Source organism: Anolis sagrei, chromosome 3 (genome assembly GCF_037176765.1).
Source record: "Anolis sagrei isolate rAnoSag1 chromosome 3, rAnoSag1.mat, whole genome shotgun sequence".
Lineage (NCBI taxonomy): Eukaryota > Metazoa > Chordata > Lepidosauria > Squamata > Dactyloidae > Anolis > Anolis sagrei.
The window spans coordinates 72,004,116-72,025,476 of NC_090023.1; the positions used below are offsets into that span (position 1 = coordinate 72,004,116).

The 21,361-nt window shown below is 37.9% G+C and overlaps 1 protein-coding gene across 2 annotated transcripts in view; it reads left to right on the forward strand.

Moving 5' to 3' along the window:
* The window catches only part of DYRK1A (dual specificity tyrosine phosphorylation regulated kinase 1A), a 107,808-nt gene that overhangs the window by 77,676 nt on the left and 8,771 nt on the right, over nucleotides 1-21,361 (forward strand). For both annotated transcript variants that reach the window (XM_060770341.2, XM_067466714.1), the window contains exons 3-6: nucleotides 14,763-14,962; nucleotides 18,415-18,507; nucleotides 19,725-19,913; nucleotides 20,944-21,091. In XM_060770341.2, coding sequence (XP_060626324.2) covers nucleotides 14,763-14,962; nucleotides 18,415-18,507; nucleotides 19,725-19,913; nucleotides 20,944-21,091 — 630 coding nt within the window. The remainder of the gene's footprint in view (nucleotides 1-14,762; nucleotides 14,963-18,414; nucleotides 18,508-19,724; nucleotides 19,914-20,943; nucleotides 21,092-21,361) is intronic.

The following is a 21,361-nucleotide window of genomic DNA, read 5'->3' on the forward strand; positions in this document are numbered from 1 at the left end:
TGGTCAGCAAGTTGGAAGGGAACCCCAGAGGCCATTCAGTCCAACCCCCTTTGACTATAAAGCTGTCTGTCTGCCTGCCTGTCTGTCCATCCATCCTTCCATGCATCGATCACTCCATCTACCATTCTGTCTATCTATGTTCTATCCATCTACCTTCTGTTCCATCTGTCAATGTCCCTTCCATCTGTCCCTTCTGTCTATTGCTTAAACTGGAATTCCTCTGTTTTCTGAGGGCCACAACAACGCGTGGCACGGTACAGCTGGTAATATGTATATTTATGCTTGTTTCTCTCTGTTGTTGGCACTGTGCTGTACCAGTTGTTAGCCATCCTGAGTCCCTCTGCGGAGGTTGAGATAGGACGGGATATAACTGCCCTAAATAAATAAATAAATTCTCCTGTCAATTTTCATTACTGTACCGTTTTTGCAACCATAGATAGAAATAAAAAATGCAATTATTATTTATTATTATTTTCTTCATTTATACCCCACTTTTATCACTGCGCAGGGGACTCCAAGTGGCATAAAGCTCTGGCAAAATTCAGTGCCGCCTAAAAACATAACAATAAAACATATCACATCAACTAAAAGAAATTAAAACAGTTGAGCAAATAAAACACAGGGAACAATAAGCAGATTAAAACATATAACGTGCATAATTCCATTCATCCATCATCCTTTTCTCATAATCCTTATTCAGACTGTGTCAAAATCTCTAATAACTTATTCTTCAAACGCTTGTGTACAGAGCCAGCTCTTTAACTTTTTTCTGAAAACCAGAAGAGATGGGGCCTGCCTGATGTCACTGGCAAGGGAGTTCCACAGCCGACGGGCCACCATGGAGAAGGCCCTGTCTCTCGTCCCCACCAATCGTGCTTGCGGAGGGGGTGGAATTATTCTCTTTGTGGTATTCCACAATATATTTTTCATGATACGATCTCACCAGTGTTTTTAAATAACTGTGCCTCCAAGTCCTATTCTTTTGCTGGTAGTTTAGTATCTGAAAACTAGAAAAGTATTTGCTGCCAAATGTAATGCGCAATGACGAAAAGCATGCCCATTATAATTTGGCCAAAAAAGGTGTACATTGCTGTTGCTAACTGCTTAGAATTCCTTCATTATAAACAATTGTTAGAACAACAAAGCTTCTATCAATGGAAAAGAAAACCTTGGAGTTCATCTATGCTGTAGAATGAATCCACTTTATTTGCCTTGGCTTAGTACTATGGAACCATGGGAGCTGTAGTTTTACAAGGTCTTGAACCTTCTCTGCCAAAGAATGTTGATATCTCACCAAACTACAAATCCCAGGATTGCATAGAATTGAGCACTAGCCATTTAATTAGAGATGGCATCCTTCAAAGAGAAGCTCTAGGTGCACCTCCTGAAACAGCTTCCCCTTTTGCTTTAGCTCAGCATTAAAATTACGGTGTGATGCAAATATAATGCACACCTCAGTTTTGGCTAGAGCTCCTCTTTGAAGCTGTTTCCTGGCGGCTGTTAGGAAACATGGGCCCTGGAGGGCTGAAGTTTTCCCATGAAGTTTTCTGATATATTGATCATCACTTCATTTTCATGGAAGATTAATGCTCTGGTTTGATTACTGCTGCCATCTTTAGTGTTCCCTTTCTTGATTCTTGAGTCTTTCCAATATGTAAGCCATTAATAATAACAATAAAATTTATTTATGACCCGCCTTATCTCCCTGGGGGACTCAGGGTGGTTTCCAAACAAAAAGTGACAGACGTTCAATGATATAATAAAAACAAACAAACAGAGAAACCAAATCAAAACAATAAGTAAAACAATATCAATATAAACTTAAAATAACTAGCTGTTTTATGTATTTGTTAACACATTTTGATTAGAATTTGAATGGATGTTGTCTCTGTAGCTTAAATTATTATTGGTATGCCATCTATTCCTGATTTATTTTTCCCAAATGTGATGAAGAATTCTTTCCACTTCACTTGCTAAAATTGTGTATTTGTTCCTCCTTAAATAAATCTCATTCTTTTAGTTCTTTCATACAGTTTCTAAGCATATAGCTTCTACTCTTTTTTTCATTTTTACTAACAGCTTGCTTGTTGGGCATATATCATCTTCATTTTTGTTTTATGTTTTCTTTTGAATTCTCAAATTTTGTGAAATACATCTTTTGTTCCAAATTTGTCATTGTCTTCTGTGTTTTCATTATTTTTATCATTCTCTGTCTCTATACACAAGTCACTGAACAGTTGTGTTTAGGAGTCTGACCTTATTTTTGTCAACTTTATATATCCTTTTCCTATGACCTTTATTGCTCAGAGTTTCATTAATCACCCAGTGAGAATTTTCTTATATAGAAAACCTCTGGACCGAAACTAGGGACATTGTCAGGGAAGAATCTTTTTAAAAAAACCGTTATCAGCAGACAGACTTTTTTCTTTGTATTCTTTCTGACAATGTCCCGAGTTTTGGTCTAAAGTTTTTCTAGTTTCCATGCTATTGAGTTTAATGGGAGAGATCTAAATTCAACAGGGATTTCTCTTTAGGTAGCTATTTGACACGGTGATTGTTTAGTGCACTTCTTCAACTTTACTCTAATTTGTAATATTAGTGTTTCATTTATCTGTGATACAATCTCTTCCTAGTCTTGTTTTTTTTTTGTGTGTGTGTGGAAAAGAATTTGTTCTCCACCTTTTGCTTCTGATCATATAGTCTTTTTAATTTCTGTACTGATCTACAGGTGATGACCATGTATACGGTAATCTTTTGGGTTGCCTGAAGAATGAGTTTGCAATGGGCTAACTATGTTGGCCTCACAAAATCTGATAAATCACTCTCCTTCTTTGGGTTGAGGACCTATGAGGATGCTTGCCATAGATGCAGGCGAAACGTCAGGAGAAAAATTGCCTCCAGAACATGGCCATATAGCCCAGAAAAACCTACAACAACCCATGGATTCCGGCCTTGAAAGCCTTCGACAATACATACTCTCCTTCTTTATTTCTTGATCCTTGGCCAAATTGTCCAACAGTGTTTCTGCTGTGTTTCCTATTTTTGTATTCCAATCACGTATGTCTTATCACTGTGTCTTATTTTAGTATATAATCCATTTCCTCTTGGAATCTAGTATAGAATTTTTCTTGTGTCCCTGTAGTTGGGATACAAACATATCCCTATAGTCAAAGAAATAGTTTAATTGAGTGGTTATCAGCCTTTGGTTCTTCTGGTGTTTTGGACTTCAGCTTCCAGAGTTCCTAACAGCTGAGATTTCTGGAAGCCAACGTCCAGTACACCTGGAGGAACAAAGCTTGAGAACCACGGGTCTAATTAGTTTGGATCAATATGCAGAGAAAGCTTTAGTACCTTTGGAACTAACTGAGAGAAAAAAGTTGGGAATACAAGCTTCCTTGCTAGACTTAAATCTATGACATCAGATTAGGACTGGTACATTGAAGAAGAGTTGTTTATTTTTTTAAGTAACTTATTTTCTTCAGCTTATTAGTTTATGAAGAAAATTGAAGACAATATCAGTACATATGTCAGTAGCAGTGTTATTTCTGTTCAATCATTGGAAGCAAAGGGATTCCACCTAAATATTAGGAAGAATTTACTGATAGTAAGATCTATTCGATCATAGAATATGTTGTATCATAATGTGGTGGTGTCTCCTTCTCTGGAAGTTTTTAAATGGAGACTGGATGGAGTTCTTTGATTTGTGTTCCTGTATGGCAAAGGATTGGATTGGATGGTCTTTGTGGTTTATTTTAACATTATGATTCTATGGTCTAACCCTGTTTAACTTCTAAGAGCAGATGGGATCTAGTGTCTAGGATCCCCAAAACATTCTATTGCCTCCTAGTAGTGAGACCTTGGGGGAGGGGGTTTACGTCTTAGACCCTGCACACTATTATGTGGCATGTAAACCTATTTTTGTCTTATGGTAGAGAACTGTTTTTCCCAGAAATCTTACCCAGGTACCTCAAGTTAATGTTTTTCCTGCTCCAGGCAAATATATCTTCCAGCCTTAAAAATGCAATTTTAACAATTTCTGCTTTTGTAGTAAGTAGCATGTTTTTTGTTTATATATGTTGTATCAGATCATATATCCATGATTACTGTTATGCTTCCTTTTCATTTTAATGGTGATTGGTTCGTTGCATTGGATATTACTGTTTCAGTCTACCTGAAACAGTAGACTTGAAGGTCTACTGTTTTTTGAAGGTCACATGAGAAGGAAGGAAGAGTTTTCTTGTGATGCATCCTGAGGGGATAAGTTATGTTTTATATCCACATCCCCAACTACACTGACCATTTATTGCAGTTTCAAACTGGTAGTGAAGAAAGTGGTTTTCTCTGTGCAGGTGATTGTATAGAAAATTATGAAATGATCTAGAGGCTCAGATTGTTTTTTTTCACAAACCACAGAACATTGATGCATAGGGCTTTCTTTCACATGTTTTGTATAAGTTTGTTGTGTGGCCGCTGAACATTAAATGTTCAGTGTAGATGCAGTCTATGATTTGTATCAAGCTATACATTGAAAATAAGCATGATATCAAGCTAGAATTTGGAGGCTCCCACCCAGGAGAGAGGATCTCTGAGACCCACCAAAGAGAGTCCGGAATCTTGGCAAGCGAAGAGGAAGAAACCCAGAATTTTCCCTGAATTTTCCCAAATAAATCTCACCAAGGTTGAAGAAAGGCCACCGAGTTGTTTATTGCGATCCAGCTGGAAAGGATGTCAAACTGTGATAGTTCATCAGGAGAGACATACATGCAGTGAATTTTAGTACATTTTTATAGAAAACCAGAGCTGTCAAAGTTCAAATTTCCCGTCCCCTGCCCCTTAGCCAGCATCTCTCTGATTGGCTGTCGTCATCAGCTGGAGGGGAAAGCCAGCACTGCTTCCAGCTTTCGGCCAATGAGGGTGGAGAACGCAGTCCTTGGAAAGAACAATGAAACAAATGTCCAGATGATTGAATTAGGCCGATTTGAAGCTGTCCAAATGGGTTTCTATATTTTTTCATATATAGACATGCGCACAGGGGTCAGGGAGATACTTAAGGAATAATAAGACATAAAGGGAATTTCATATATCCATCCAACCCACCAGAGTCCAAAAAAAAAAGTCCATGAGCATAAAACCATAACATCCCTCAATCATGAGAAGGGAGTCCATAGGGCTTGGTCAAAGTTCCTTGAAAGTTTGAGAAAGTTGTCCAAAGTTGTAAAATCCAGAAAAGGCAAGTGGGGAATGGTGTCCCAGTTTCCATGGAGTCCTTATAATTGTCCACCAATGCTGAAGATCACAATCTGGGGGAGAACTACAGTTTCCTTCATACCAAGGACCAAGGCGGCCCACCGGCATCTTAGGGGTTTCATGGGTTGACTATGACAGTTCCCCGGGATCAGCAGGCGCCTTGGATATCCACAAAATGGTGGCAGCATCTTCAGAAAGACATCTGGACTCCAAGATATGGTTTTGGGGGCAAAAAGGGTTATTCCCGGGGCGGAGTGAAACCGAGATAGCCATTAGTCTTAGAATTCTCCCAGGAGAAGATTGGCACCATTTTTGGAGCATTCCATTAACTCGTGGATACGGGGCCCGAGGGGTTTCCATATCTGTGGTTCAAGGGAACGCAGTTTCTGCCTCCCCGGGATGCGACAATCGCATCCTAGGAGGGCTGGCAGCCGTCTGCCACCCGGGAAAGGAATGATTTATTGAAAGGAAAGTTTGAGGCAGTAAAAGGACACAAAGTAACACTATGGAGAGGGAAAAGTTATAATTAATTGATATATTTTATTGGGGGATTAGTTACAATGTTAGGAAGAGGGAAAAGCAAAGAAATGAGGAGGCTTCTGAGTTGCAGCTGCTGCTGTGGCCACGTTCATGCAGTTGGCCCAAGCGGGGCATTGCGGAACTGTGGAACTCCCTGCTGTAGGTCAGATCAGCTTGAAGGCAGGGAGCTCCATGTTCGGTCTCAAGCAGAATTTGATTGTACAAATAAGAAAATGAATATACTGCATTTTATTATAGAACACAGGTTATTGTATTTCCCTGCTTTCTGCATGTGCAGGATGTGAGCAAGACCATTACTCATAATTGTTCAGAAGCAAGTATATTTGAGCAGTGTTTAATACATAGTATTTTTAGTTGACAAAATCAAATATTCCTAAATATCCTAAAATGAGAATTAAACAATCCTGAGCTTATTTACTTAGTGGGTCTAAAACAAAATCATGCCTCCACTAAAAGCATAGAATTTAGGTATTTCTGATGATGATAGTATTTTAGAATATGGCTCTGGAATAGTTTTCTTCCAGTTCTACTTTCAACAGCAATAGGATTACATAGGGGCTGTCTGCTGAGAACCAAAGAATATACAACCATGGCTTTTCATATTGTAGGAGCTTAACTTGTATAGCCTACTTTTTCAAATTCTATTTACATATTTTCTCTTGTTTTATGAGAATTTAAGCATTGCAAAAATATTTTCCATTGTAGCTGCTCAGAAAAGTTAGTACACTGGAGATAATAATGAACACCTGCTTAATCAGTGTATGTGCCTCTTTTACATTGATGAAGAAAACAAGGATTATAAAGCTTTTGTCTTGCTAAATTTGCAGTATAAATAAATCAGATTCGAAGAGCCATTCTGATCCAACTGAATACATTTTTAAAATTTTGTCATATGACACTTGGCCCCTGATCTTTGTGACTGATTGCTAAGACTTCGTTTAATCATTATTAGTCTTGGTATCACTGTCCCCAGGGTTCACATGTCAGATTTGACTTAATTTAGTATCAAATGGAATTAGGGTTATATCAAATAGACTTAGGCAGTCTGTTAAAATACCAGTATAAATAATCCTTTGAAGTGAAGTGGTATTAACAGTATTTTCTGTGCTATGCTTCTGTTCACCTTCTCTAGATTCAAATGTTGAGTGGAAATAGGAGTAGCTTGGCAACTTTTAGATTAAACAAAAAACAAAAACACGGGGGGGGGGGTTGGTGGAATTACAACTGATCCCTAATAACTCTGGATTCTTTAATAGCAGTTTTACTATTGCCTCCTTGAATCTAATTGGCATTATGCCTTGGGTCATGGATGTGTTTACCTTGCACCTTCACCCACTCCACCGCCCCCCCCCCCCCCCCCAGCCAATTCCAATAGACAGGAGTCCAGAGAACAAATGGTCGGCTTCATTTCTCCCAAAATCTTGTCCATGTCCTCTGGCCGAATCAGTTGAAAGGAATCCATTAAACAAAGACAAGCAGATGCTTCAGTTACATCCACGGAGACTGGGTTAATACTGGTGTCTGAGTCAGAGTGGATCAGAGCCATCAAAATTCAATGCCAAACATTTTGTATGTTGCAATTGCTTGGCAACTTTACCAATGTCAAGTTCTGCCATTTAGACTTCTGGTGATTCAGTTTCTCTTCACAAGATGTGTGGCAGCTGTACTCTCCTTTCCTATGATTTTAGAAGTAAGAGCATTTTCTTACATTGATGATTGGCCTCTGGTGGCTTTATCGGAGTGGTGGAATCTGGGATTACATCTATGCTATACTTCTTGCTTACCTTCTAATTTGGGATTATGGATCAGTATAAATAAAATCTCCACTATGATTGGGTGACTGAATTTGTAGCCTCATTAGTTCAGGGTCGTCCTTCTTTGATGTGCCGAGTGCATTGTGGAAACTTTTAGTGGTCTTGAGGAGCTAACTTTTTCATCGTTTTTAAAGTGTTGCCTCTTTGCAATTGCAGTTCATCAGTGTGTTTCTCCTGTTGTCACAGCATTATTTCAACAAGCAAGTGTGAAACATTTCTCAAGGGCTTGTCTCATTTTTATCCAGAAAAGTGACCTCATCAGTGCCACCATGGTCTCTGTCTTGTTGTCTCAACTAACATCTAAGCCACTTGAAATTGCCATCTACTGATTTTTGTTTCATGGTATTTAAATAGTATTTCATGGAATGGTTACAACACCATAATGTGTTCGCGAACACATTGTTATGAAATATAGCTGACTTTATATTATTTTTTTCTGATTACAAAGAGATATTCTGTCAGTATGTCTCTTTTTTGTGTAAAGATGTCCCCAGGTTTTGGTCATTTAATATATTCTTCCCATATTTTAGAAAAATCCATCATTCCTATTAGAGATTATTTGCATTTTCTTGATGGGAGACAAGCATTTTTCGTAGGTCTTCAGTGAGCTGCAAGTTTCTTGAAAACAGAACTATTCAAATGTTCTGGGATCTCATATACATTGTCCCATTATTAACTCAGTTATCTGGGTAGGTTGTCAAGAGCATCAGACTAACCCACAAGACTGCAAATCAACTGGAACCTGACACCCTAAAAAGTCATAGAATCAGTATACTGGCTACTTTGGTTTGCTGTACACATTGGATATTGATCAAATGTGGATTCAACATTTGATCAGGCTGCATTGTTTTTTTGTCCTGACTTGAATTGCCTCTAGTAAGTACACATTCTAATTACTTGTTTGTGTGATGTAGAGACCATTAAAAAGAAACAGTTCCTTAACTGTAACTGTGATTCCTCAACTGGTAATCTGTGCACTCAAAATGGCTTGCCTTCCTCCACTCTTGCAGGTACAACTCCCTTGCATGTGGCAGACTTGTTGTCTAGACTTAGCTCAATGTTGGCATCAAGAAAAATGTGGCATCAGGAAAAGGTTCCTGAGCTTCACCTAGTGGCTGTTTTAGACATTACATGAGTCGCTTAGCAACAGTATGAACTGTTTCAAATGGACTGTACAGAAAATGCTTCAGGGGTACTTCATAAAAACTTAAAATCAACCTGCAAGCCTTGCAGATGCTGATTTATTACCATTAAATGTTTGATTTACATCTATTTTACATACCTTGGGGTGTGTAAAAAATTCTCAAGTGGAAAGCGGACACGATGGGGAAAAGTTTATAATACCCTGTTCTGTAGCACCTAGTGTTGATTGGAAGTCTTCTGTTCACATATTAGCCAAATCTAACTCTGCTTCGCTTCTAAAAGCAGGTGTTTGTATTTAGGCCTCAAAAACATTCTACCTATTTGTATTATGTCGTATTCAGCTTTTTTTTTAAATTAAAAATGTCTTAAATTGCATAAATGGGCATTGTCTTAAGAACACAGAGGTGGGACACCCAAGAATTTGTGTTAGTAGTATATCCATGATAAAACATCTTTATATCCCCTTTCCTGTTACAATAGTATGGCAATGTACAACACATAATAAAATGCAGGTAACACATAAAATAGATAGTTCACATTAGCTGACATAATTAAAATGTCTAGGCAACAAAAAGTTTTGATCTAGTACCAGAAATAATATATGAGGTTCTACCACACCACTTTGGGAAAAGGGTTCACAACTAGGTCACTATACATGTACCAGTAGTACTTAAAGAAGTACTCTCTCTGATTACAGTTTTGACAATGTGCTGCAGCCTGACACAAAAATCCCTACAGCACTCTTCCAATGCCAGTGCTGCTAAACCTGTTTTGGGGAAAAGAGGACATGGGAGTCCAGGAGGGTGTAAAAAGCATTTAAGCACCGGCTAAATATGAAATAATGTTGAAGGGATGATCATACAAGCGGAGTTGTATTCTTTTTCTCCCAGTTGTAGAAGTTGTAGCATGTTTATATTCTTGGGCACTACTCAATTTGAAATTGGTGCAACTTGTTCTGTAGAACAACTGGAAGGTTTTTTTTGTTTTGTTTTTTTTTTTGGAATTCTCCCACCTGCAGACGATGAAGAAGAAGATTGTTGCAGCACAATATCATTTGCACAAGCATAACGACAATATTAGCTATTACCCCTTGCTTTAATAAACTGGAAAACACTTTATATCTGTAGATTCCAGGGGTCTTGAGTAGTATATTAGATATAGTGTGTGTGTGTGTGTGTGTATAATGTCATTTTCTCAAATGAGAGTGATAATCTTTCTGTGCATAATATTTTTTGTGAAGAGAGGGCAATAGATTATTAATCTCCTATATCAATCTTTTCATGTTGAGATACCACGGGAGTCTAAGAAATAGCTAATTTGGGTAGCTAGACGTCAGGAAACTCATCTGGAAAAAACGTATAAAGCAAGAGTATAGTATAAAAGTATAAATCAAATGCTAATCAAGGTGGTCAGTTGAAACATTCACACCTAGTTCCAACAGACAAGAGTCCTTTGTCCCACCCTGGTCATTCCACAAATATATAAACCCTTTTCCCTAGTTCCAACACACCTCACTACCTCTGAGGGTGCTTGCCATAGATGCACGTGAAACGTCAGGAGAAAATGCCTCTAGAACATGGCCATATAGCCCGAAAAAACCTACAACCCTATAAAGCAAGACATTGTATCTATAGACTCTGTATCTATGGTTTCATTTACCCATGCTCCAAAAATGTTTCCGGGCCTCTCTAGGTCCTTCAGTATGGTTCTGTGGTATTCCAGCTGACAAATTGAAGCTATCTATGGTGTGCTTCCAGCTCAAGTATATAAAATACAGAGTTTGTTATTATCCATGCTTTCAACTATCCACGGGAAATCTTGAAATGTATTCCCACAGATACGAGGTCACTTCTAGACTGTTAGTGAAAGGTGAACATAGATAAATGTCATATATGGAGATGAAAAGTTTTCTCCTTGATGCTAGTACTTAAGTAATGTGTATCATCTTAGAAAATATATTTTCTCATAGAAGAGAATGTCTCTTTTAAGATGGTACTAATGGCAGCATACAGCTATCTTAGAGTCTGTCTTTAGTAATATGGTCAACCAGAAGTATTGCCATTCTTACTGTTATGCATTCCTACTAAGTTATAAAACCAGATTATTAAATGCAATATAAAATAAACAATTAAAATCCTATAAATCATTAAAACGCATGATGGCAAGATTCACCCTTAAAATACTACATACTGCGTAATTAAAACCAGGTAAAACTAAATAAATACAGCATTATTAAAACTTAAGCAGGGGACATCTTGGATATAAACAGCCACTATTAGTTAAAAGCATCCCTAGCACAGTTGACTGCAATATCAGAAATATCAGAAATTAGTATTGCCTGTATTTTCTGTACTACCAGGGCAAAAAGAAACATCTTGTGAGTAACCACAGGGTTAGTGTCAGCCAAGAGATAAGATATCTTTTCTGATAGTATTAGTTTGAAGGAGATAAAGAATGGGCTCAGGATTTTAGTTCTTTGCTCTTGGTTTCCTATGACATCTGAACGTGGGAAACATAGTTTAAGAAACAAGGGTAGTTTTTCTTAAGGTGATAGTGCAGCAGTAACAGCAAAGAGAAAGAAGGAAGTATGTAAACATTTGATCACATCTTGGTCTTATAAATCATGTTTTCAAACTAGAATTGTTATTCCTGACAGAACCAAAGAGTGTGAAAACCAAATGGTTTTATTCATATGTAGATTTGTTGAGTTTAATTGAACTATCACTGAATCAGTTAAGGTTTTTTTTTTTTTTTTAAAAAATCAAATTGCTTCTATACCCGTTATTGCCCTGGTTAGTTATTTTGTCAAATTTTTAATTAGAAGTTGTCATTCTTTGGTTTTGGATTTTATGAATGGTTCAATTAGAAAACACACAACTATATAATGGGAAAATTTATAAAACCGTACATCTAATGTGGTGCAACTCGCATCTGTCCAAGACCTGGTCAAGCTGCAACTCCCATCAGATCTGCAACTCCAGATCTGGCAGGGTGCAAATCCTGTCCAAGATTTATCTGGTATTGAACTCTCTTCAACTCTAGATCTGGGTGGGTGGAAGTTGAAGGTCTGCTCCCAACGGGTCATCCAGGTCAGCCGTTGTGTTGGAGTACAATTCCTATCATCTGTAGACTGTGTAGAGAAGGGGCAATGATGTTGGGAGATACAGGCTGGTAAATAGGGTGAGGTGTGTGATTGGTAGGAGGAGAGGAACACCATCAGTAGTGGATCAGACTAACTCAGCTCTTCGAATGTGGCTAGATTTCAACTCTCATAATCCTTTGTCATGTCTCCATAATCTTGCCAGTATTTAAAGTTACATCATGAAGGTTATGTGTACCAAGTTTGGTTGAGATCCATTATAGGTGTCCATGACACGGCTGTTCATATGTGGGTAGACTACAACTCCGAACTTCTATCAGACACCCCCACCATCCGACTAGTATTTTAAATCTTTATCCAGAATAAAAGTTAAAATATGTATGTGTGTGTATGACTGGGGGGTGCCCACTTTCACAGATAGGCTCCCACTTCCATGAACAGCTATAACCCCCACCTATGACGAGCCTCCCTCCAATGACATTGTAGGTTTACAGCTATAACCCCCACCTATGAGGAGCCTCCCTCCAATGACATTGCAGGTTATAAAGAGTGTCAACCCCTGCAAATGTCCTTCATAAACAGTACTGCCCACCACCTGTGAAGACTTTCATATGGGGACTATCACCCTAGATTTTCTGTGTTTCCCCCACCATAGACATCTCAGTGTTTCTGACTCTTTCAATTAGTGTGCAATTTGCATGATCCCACCTCTCCCATAACCCTTTCCCACTCTTTTCTGTGGGGCACAGCAAACAACGGAATTGATCAGCAACTGAACATACTGGAGGAGGTTGGAGTACTAACTCAACATGATGGAAGCTGTAGTTCACCCTGTATCAAGACAGCACTGTGACCCCCACCAGCAATGGACCTGGACCAAACTTACCACACAGAACCCCCATGATCAATTCAACCCACTGGAGGGATTTGAGGAGACTGACCTACCACGGTGGAAGCTGTAGTCATCCTGCAGCCAGAGACCCCACGGACCCCACTGGAGGACCTCTGTCTTCCAAGAATCTCTGGAGTTGCGAGACTACCAGGTGTTCCAGGACTTTGCCCAAAAAGGGGAGATTGGAAATTGTCCAATAGTTGACTAATTGAGTGGGATCCAGTGATGGTTTTTTCAACAATGGTTTTATTACAGCTTGTTTTAAGCTGGCTGGAATTTTGCCTTCTCAAAAGGAGGCATTAGCCACCACTTTCACCCACTCTGCCCAACCCCTTCTGGCTTCCTTTACCAGCCAGGATGGGCAGGGGTCTAGGATGCATGTGGTTGCTCTTGCCGCTCCAAGAATCTTGTCCACATCCTCGAGTTGCACTAATTGAAACGAATTCATCAAAACTGGACAAGCAGGAGCTAGTGTTACATCCTTAGAGACTACCGTTCACATGGGGTCAAAGCCAAAGTGGATCAAAGCGACTTTGTCCACAAAGAACTGAGTGAATGTTTCACAGCAGGCATGTCAGTTGTCAGGGGACCCATCCTGGGGGACGGAGTTCAACAACCCTCTGACTACTCGAAACAGCTCTGTTGGATGTTCTTTGCGGACGCAATATTGGCCGCAACGAAAGATTTCTGTGCGGCTTCTATTGCCATGGCATATGCCCTTACATAGAGATATAGCCGTGTTCGGTTTGACTCGCTAGACTTTTTCCGCCACACGCACTCCAGTCTCCTCTTTGTTCGCTTCATCGCTGTCAACTCCTCGTTGAACCAAAGAGATGGTTTTTAATTTGGCTACTTGAGAGGGGTCGCTCCAGAGCAATCATGTCTAGTGCCCTAGCCAACTCCCCATTCCAGAAAATGACCAGGGCATCAACCGGATCACCTTCCAAGGAGGTGGGAAAATCCCCAGGAGCCATCAAGAATCCATCTGGATCCATAAGCCTCCTGGGGTAGACCATCTTAATTGGTCCTCCACCCCTGCAGAGGTTAGGGGGCACAGTAAGTCTAAACCTGATCAGGTGATGGTCGGTCCATGGCAATGGAGCGATGGCCAGCTCCTCAGCACTGCCACCTTCCTCCTATCCCTGACAGAAAACTAGATCTACTGTGTGTCCAGCACAATGGGTAGGGCCAGATACTAATTGGGACAGCCCCATGGTTACCATGAAGGCCGTGAAGTCCTGAGCTCTAATGCCAGGCTCGAGATCACCCCAGCATGCTCAGGCAGGGAGACTGTAGTGCAGTGGGGTGGATGGTACACTAACAGAACCCCTAATGTGTCCCAGTCGTATAATCTTAGGTGGACACATATATGGAATATATGCAATGACTGTTGGAATAGCCCTGGACTATGATGGATAGTGTGAGTTAAGGTTTTTTTGTGTGAAACCTATCTATCCTGGCAACAATTTTTCACAGGAAACTGTGTTTTGCACTAATATCTTGGTTTTTGCCCCCTCAAATTGTGTTTTTGCATGAACACAATTTTTGCAAAAAGTTCCAAAGTGTGAACATTCATTTAAAATTGCAACAAACTTGACATCTCACTCTGTGATAAGAAAATGTTTGAGAATGTTTTTTTTTTGTATGTGAATAAGTAAAATATTTTACATCTATAAAGGCTCATATAATGAATCATCTGCACACAAGACTATTCTGGACCAGTTTAGGAAAGTGGGTGCTATTGAGTATGGACATTTTCTGCACAAAAGCATTCCAACTGTGATGGGACTGGTTCAGACTGTATAGGGAAGACTTCAAATGATATTAAACTGAGCACATATAGTAAGCTAAAAGTTGAATGTATGTTTTCATTATGTCTCCCATATCGTCACTAAGAATAATAAAAACATATGAATTTAGAAATTTTAATTTTAGCTGTCTGGGCTGTATGCATGCATTTATACTGTTATAAAATGTTCACATTTTAGTGAATGATTTTACTAAACTCTCACACTTTTCTTTCCAGGAGGAGAGACTTCAGCATGCAAACCTTCATCTGTTCGGCTTGCACCGTCATTTTCATTCCATGCTGCTGGCCTTCAGATGGCTGGACAGATGTCCCATTCACATCAGCAATACAGTGATCGTCGGCCACAGAACATAAATGACCAACAAGTTTCTGCCTTATCATATACTGACCAGATTCAACAACCTCTTACCAATCAGGTGTGTGGCATATAAGGAAGAAATACTAGTAGTAATAATGACAGATTCCTCTATCTACGGTCATGTTCCAGACTAGATATCAGACCTCTATGTTCAGTTATAATGCAGGCAGTTTCTGATTTATAGACATACAACTTACATTATTTATTTATTTCTGGTATTTATATACTGCCCTTCTCAACCCCGAAGGACACTCAGGGCAGTTCATATGCACAACTCATAGTTAAGAATGGGAATGAGGTAATCCCTAGGAAGGGAATTCACTCTTGAAAAGAGTTACCATGGACAAAGGATGTCTCCACTGAAGCTTTCTCAGCAATCCTTGTTTCCTCGACAAGCCAAATTTCTAAAAAACTTTTGTCACAGAGACAGAAAGTGAAATGTTTTAAACAGGAACAAAGACAGCAAAAGAAACATAACTGAGGTGTTAACCCTTCCCTGTGATATCCAAAACTTAAAAAAATTGGCTGGAGTTACACTTAAAATGTATCTGTTCTAACTTGCATACAAATTTAACTTAAGAACAAACCTACAGAACCTATCTTGTCCATAACCTGGGGACTGCCTGTACAGAATTCCAGTTAAGTGTATTTTTATGCAGACATTGTAGCTGTCATGCAGTTATGAGGGGAGAATAGAAATCTGCCAGTTGAATGAACTTCTACTGTTATAGCTGGCAGCCCAGTACCACCATCCTGCAGTACTTGGCATATCAAGTGTGTCCACCCTTTCCTATCAGTATATAAGGGTTGAATTCTAAAAAGGACTAACCTGAATTGGAATATTTCTTCACTCACTAATAGCACACTTGACTCATTAATAGCAAATGATGTTTCTCATTGCTTAGGCATCTTACAGCTATATTTGAGATTTTTGTTAAGCATTCTTTTAACTTCATGATCAGTATTAATGCTAATATAACACTTATAGTTAAGAGTCACTAATAAGATTTCTCACTCCAAGAAGTGATGAAATGAAATAGGTATTCCACACCCCAGAGCAATCTATTTATGCCAAATGAGCCAATGTGTGATGTCCAAATGATGCATGGGGTCCATTCCCTTAGCACCTTAGAAAGTTGTGGGATGTACTGAAACTTCCCTGAAGCTCTGGAACTTGCTTGCACTTTGTGCTTCTCTGAACAGTTGGACCACTTCCTATTCATAATTACTTGGATTACTTTTCTTGAGTGATAAAAATATAATAATAACAATGACAACAATAGTAACACCCCTTCTTTTATATCAAAGTGGGCTCAGAAAGCCTGGATCCATTTTCATCTTCACTATTTTGCTCAATCTGTTTGCTCATTTTGGACCTTTTTAGGGAGCTACAGGGCTATAAACATAAATAGGGGAATAATTGTGATTCTCAGATGCTTCTGGATTCTTTTAAAAAGATTGGTACTATTAGTTATTTCTTAGTCTTTCAATACATAATAAGTGATAAGTTATGTATGTGTGCAAGATGGGCAATACATATTTGAATTCTTTCAAAATCCTTGGGTGTATACTATCTGGACCTCTTGTTTTGTTATTTTTTATTTGTATTTTACCCTTTGTCTCTTTAGTGTGTCTTAAAACATTTTTACTACTCTATAAAGGGGGGAGTAGTTTAGGTATGAAGATAGATCACAGGTTTAACTGGATTCTCTTTATCTTAATTCATTAAATTATTTATTTAATAGCATCAATTATTTAATATCACCAGGGTCCCTTTTATGCTCTGGGTGAAGTGGGCAGTGTTACTGCCAAAATTTGAAAGATCACAGCTTAGGAAACTTCTGTTAGAGTCTGTGCAGGCACAATGTGAATTCACAGAGAACCACTCAAAGAAACACGGTTACTGGTAAACAACCTGTCCACACCCCACCTTTCTCCCCATGGGGACTCAATCCACACTGAACAAACAAATAACAAACAAATAACAACAGTGTGATAAAAACAATTAAAATACAGCAAAACATTAAAATGGCCTTTAAAACTAATATCCCCCAATCCCATCCCACCCACCCACCCCCTCCCCAGAGCCTCTCCTTTGTTGTTATAGCAACCCTAAAGCAACTTTATCTTAGAGGTTTTTTGGCAAGATTTGATCAGGGGAAGTTTGCTATTATCATCCTTTGAGGCAGAAAGAGGGAGAGTGACATGTGGGTTTCCATAGCTGAATGAGGATTGGAACCCTGTTCTCTCAGTTTCCTAGTCTCACACTCAAACCGCTAGTCCTTCAGGTTTGAGAAGTTTATCTGTTGTATTTCTTGGTTAAAGATTGCTGTTGATCATCAGACAAGTTGCAGTGTTCATAAACTGCTGTTAAACCATTAATTTGTTTTACAAGCTTTGGGCTCCATCTGCTGGCCAGATAAAATTCAACTGTATTATTACTCAGGTTTTATTTCCTCCTTATGCTAAGAGTGATATTTATTTTGTTCTGACAGGAGATGATAAACCTAATTTTAAAGATTTTCTTAATCACAACAACATCTGATAATTTATTGTTTGAGGCAATGGAATTTTCATCAATTCACATTTTCAGAATCCATTTTTTGAATTATGAGCATTTAGAGATACTATTGCACAAAAAATAGTAAGGCACACATTATTTTATATGAATACGTGCTTGCAAATATTGATATTTTGGAGATATGTTACCAAACATGTAATTGAATATTCACATAAATGGTGAAGTAATGTTCAGTCTGTAAAGTTTGCCAGTCTGCTTTCTTGTCAACAGAGCATATCCAGTCTATGTGCAGTCTTTGTATAGGATTCGTTATTTCACCTTTCCTTATTCCACTGGATCTTAGGGTGGATTACAATACAACAATGTTCAGTTTAAAATAATTTTAAAATAAAAAAATATTAAAATTGTCTAAAGGTTTACTAAACAATTTGTTACAAAAATAAGTCAAAACAAAGCAATTTAAAGTTAATTAAGACAGGTCAAGACAAGTTAAAACCAAGCATATATGCAGATTTAGAAAGAAACCAATTAAGGCTACAATGTTGTATTTAAAGAGTCATGTTTTTAATTGGTGCTGAAATGGATGCATCATTGTTACCAGTTAGGTGTCTTAAGTCTCTATGGAGTTTTACAATTGAGATGTGTCTACCATAGTATACTGCCATCATTGGTGAAGCATGGAGTACTCCTCCAGCAGATTGGAATCTTCATGCATATTTAAGGTGAAATAGTCCTTCTGGTATCAAGATCCCATCTCTATTTAAATATTACTAACAGCAACTTGAATTAAATCTGGAAATATTGACAGCCAGCTCAGCTCATTTAGGATTAGTGTTACTGAGTTCTGTGCAGTGTTTTCTGACTGACAATCTAATTGCTGTTTTAGTGCTATCAGAGTACTGTGTCTACTGAGTCATTTTTTTTGAGATGGTGTGCTAGATTTTCCCTCCTATCTGTGTAATGTAATGTCTGATATTGCTGTTTTACAGAGGCGAATGCCCCAAACTTTCCGTGATCCAGCAACTGCCCCTCTGAGAAAACTGTCAGTAGATTTGATCAAAACATACAAACATATTAATGAGGTAAAGTATACACAGCTTTTCTAATTTTATTTTGTTTAGTTTTTACACTGATGTTATTATGAGTAGCACTTGAAAAAAAATTGTTTCCTACACAGAGTGCATTTAGTGGTACTAAGATGCTAATTGAGTCACATATTCTTATCTGCTAAAATTGTGCATTTCTGTTAGCATTAAAAGTGACCAATAAAAGAGAAAGAAATCTAAACCCATTTACCCAACTAGACTATGTCCATTGAACTAAAATCATTTGTTCAATGTGCCTACTCTTGCTGGGACTAGCAATCATTTTTATTGTATTGTTGCAATGATGTACTCTTAGATTATATTAACCAAAGGAATGCCTGCTGCTTGAATAGTATTTTGAAATGTGTAATCCTCTTGTTAACTGATCAGGTTCAGTTACAAAGCTGGTAAAACCTTGTTAGATAAAAGCTTCTTTACTTTTCTCTGCACTTTCAGACTCTTTCTGAGTTTGCTTGCTTGTTTAGAGAGCAAGACTCTTACTGAGACACCTCAACACAATACTAGCTTCACATTCACTCTGCATTTTCAAGGCATTTACCTAGCCATAAGAAGGACCAGAGTTGATGACAGAAAGTATTTATTTACTTCTTTTGCATAATGGAGCAGAATTGGTTTTGTATTTGCCATCTACATCCAGGTAGCTGGAATTCCACAGCAATATGACAGCAGTATGCATATACAGTGCTGTTCTACAGGGGTTGTGCCAAATTTTGCTCCTTTTTGGAACATTTATCGTTTTAAATCTCAGGTTTTGCCCATTTGTGCAGCATGCTCTGTTGGTACTGTTTTGCCTCAAAAGATGTTGGCATGGCACTACTAAAAGCATTTTCTCTTCATATTGTTGTCAGGTAGATAAAGAAGTTTTCTAAAGTAACTATAATAAGCACTGGCATTATTTATTTGTTTATTTATTTGTTTGTTTGTTTATTTATTTATACTCCACTTTATCTCCCCAAAGGGGACTCAAAGTGGCTTGACATAAAAGCACAGAATTTAAAATATACAAAAATTAAAATAGAATTAAACACAAACAGCAGTAAAAAATTCAGTGATAAAGAATAAATGAACAATGATAAATAATACTATATTTATATTGTTATTGTTATGATTCAATATTTATTAGTATATTTAATTTATACCCCAGAGGCAGGTTCTAGTTGACTTCATACTATCATTCTGTTTCCAAATTTTAGGTTTACTATGCAAAAAAGAAACGGCGGCATCAACAGGGCCAAGGAGATGATTCTAGTCACAAAAAGGAGCGGAAGGTTTACAATGATGGATATGATGATGATAACTATGATTACATTGTGAAAAATGGGGAAAAGTGGATGGATCGTTATGAAATTGACTCTTTAATAGGCAAAGGTTCATTTGGACAGGTAATGAATGCTACTTGAAAAATTATTAATCTGAATTATAAGCATGTCTAGTTAACAACCTACATAGCTCTTAGTTCAGTTACAAGTCATATCCATTTTCTGCACAAGCTGCTTTGCTTCACAATTTTATATGAACTAAACTGTCAAATTGGAAAATGTTCTTTCAGGTTTTTTTTAGTTAACCTAGGTTGTTGCTATGCCTTTTCTTGAATAAAACTGAAATCCAGAATTTGTAAATAGCTAGATAACCAAGAATCAGTTTCCATTAGCCAGCTCATTATTCATTATTATCATACAATAGTTTTATCTATTTGTAAAACTGGCATTAACTCACTGATTAACACAATACATTATTAAATAATTTCATTTTTAGTTACTCCACTTAATTTTATAGATTCCACAATTCTATAATTTAAAATGAGAATTCATTAGAGTGGATGCCTCGCTCTCTTTGTCACATTTGGTGAAACGGAAAGTCCTGTCTCGGGAGAAATATTAGAATTTGAGGAAATGTGTCACATGGCTATGTTGTTAGGCAGGCTAATCTATGTGATTTGTTTGTGAAGTTAGCAGGATGGAGGTTGCAGGAGAGAGAGAAGCTTTTGAAGTTTGGGTCAGATAGCTGAGTTAGAGGAGGAGAAGAAAATAAAATTTAGAAAAGAACAAAAATGATTCTTGGAATAGAATGGAGATGATGTACAGAGTGATTTGTTTGCTCAATGGAAGATGAGTGCCTTCAGGCAGCAAGAGCCCATTCTGTCTGTCATTCTGTATTTCACAGGTGACTGGCACAGTCCTAAAAAAAGAAAGTATGCTTAACATTCACTCTCCATTGTGGAGAAGATTCTTCACTGTGGTTACCCTGTGGGGGAATAGCTCTGTGACTACCTGTTTGTGGGGGATCGTTATTTAGTTTGTATAATTGAGCTCCTGAAGCTTTGAAATAGTTTTTATTTATTTTTCTATGTATGAGATATTAAATGCAATAGTGAAATTACATGTATTTAACAGATCCTTTTTCATTCTGCAGGTTGTAAAGGCATATGATCGTGTGGAACAGGAGTGGGTGGCTATTAAAATTATAAAGAACAAGAAGGCTTTCCTAAATCAAGCCCAGATTGAAGTGCGACTTCTTGAGCTTATGAACAAACATGATACAGAAATGAAATATTACATAGGTATTTTAATAATTCATGTTGGCAGATACTTCTGAATACTTGAAACCTGTACAGCTTTATATTTCCCATTTTGTTTTAATGATAAGCATTATATTTTTGCTTTCCTTTTAAGGCAAACATTTACATATTTAAATGTAAAGAAATCAGGTGGGCTTGGCAAATGTACATTTTATGTCTTTTTTGGGAAAAGCATATGTGCACAGAAAGCAGAAATAGTGTTGGGGATTTTATGTCAGGTTTTTCTGGCAGTCTCTGGCAAGGCAAAATTCC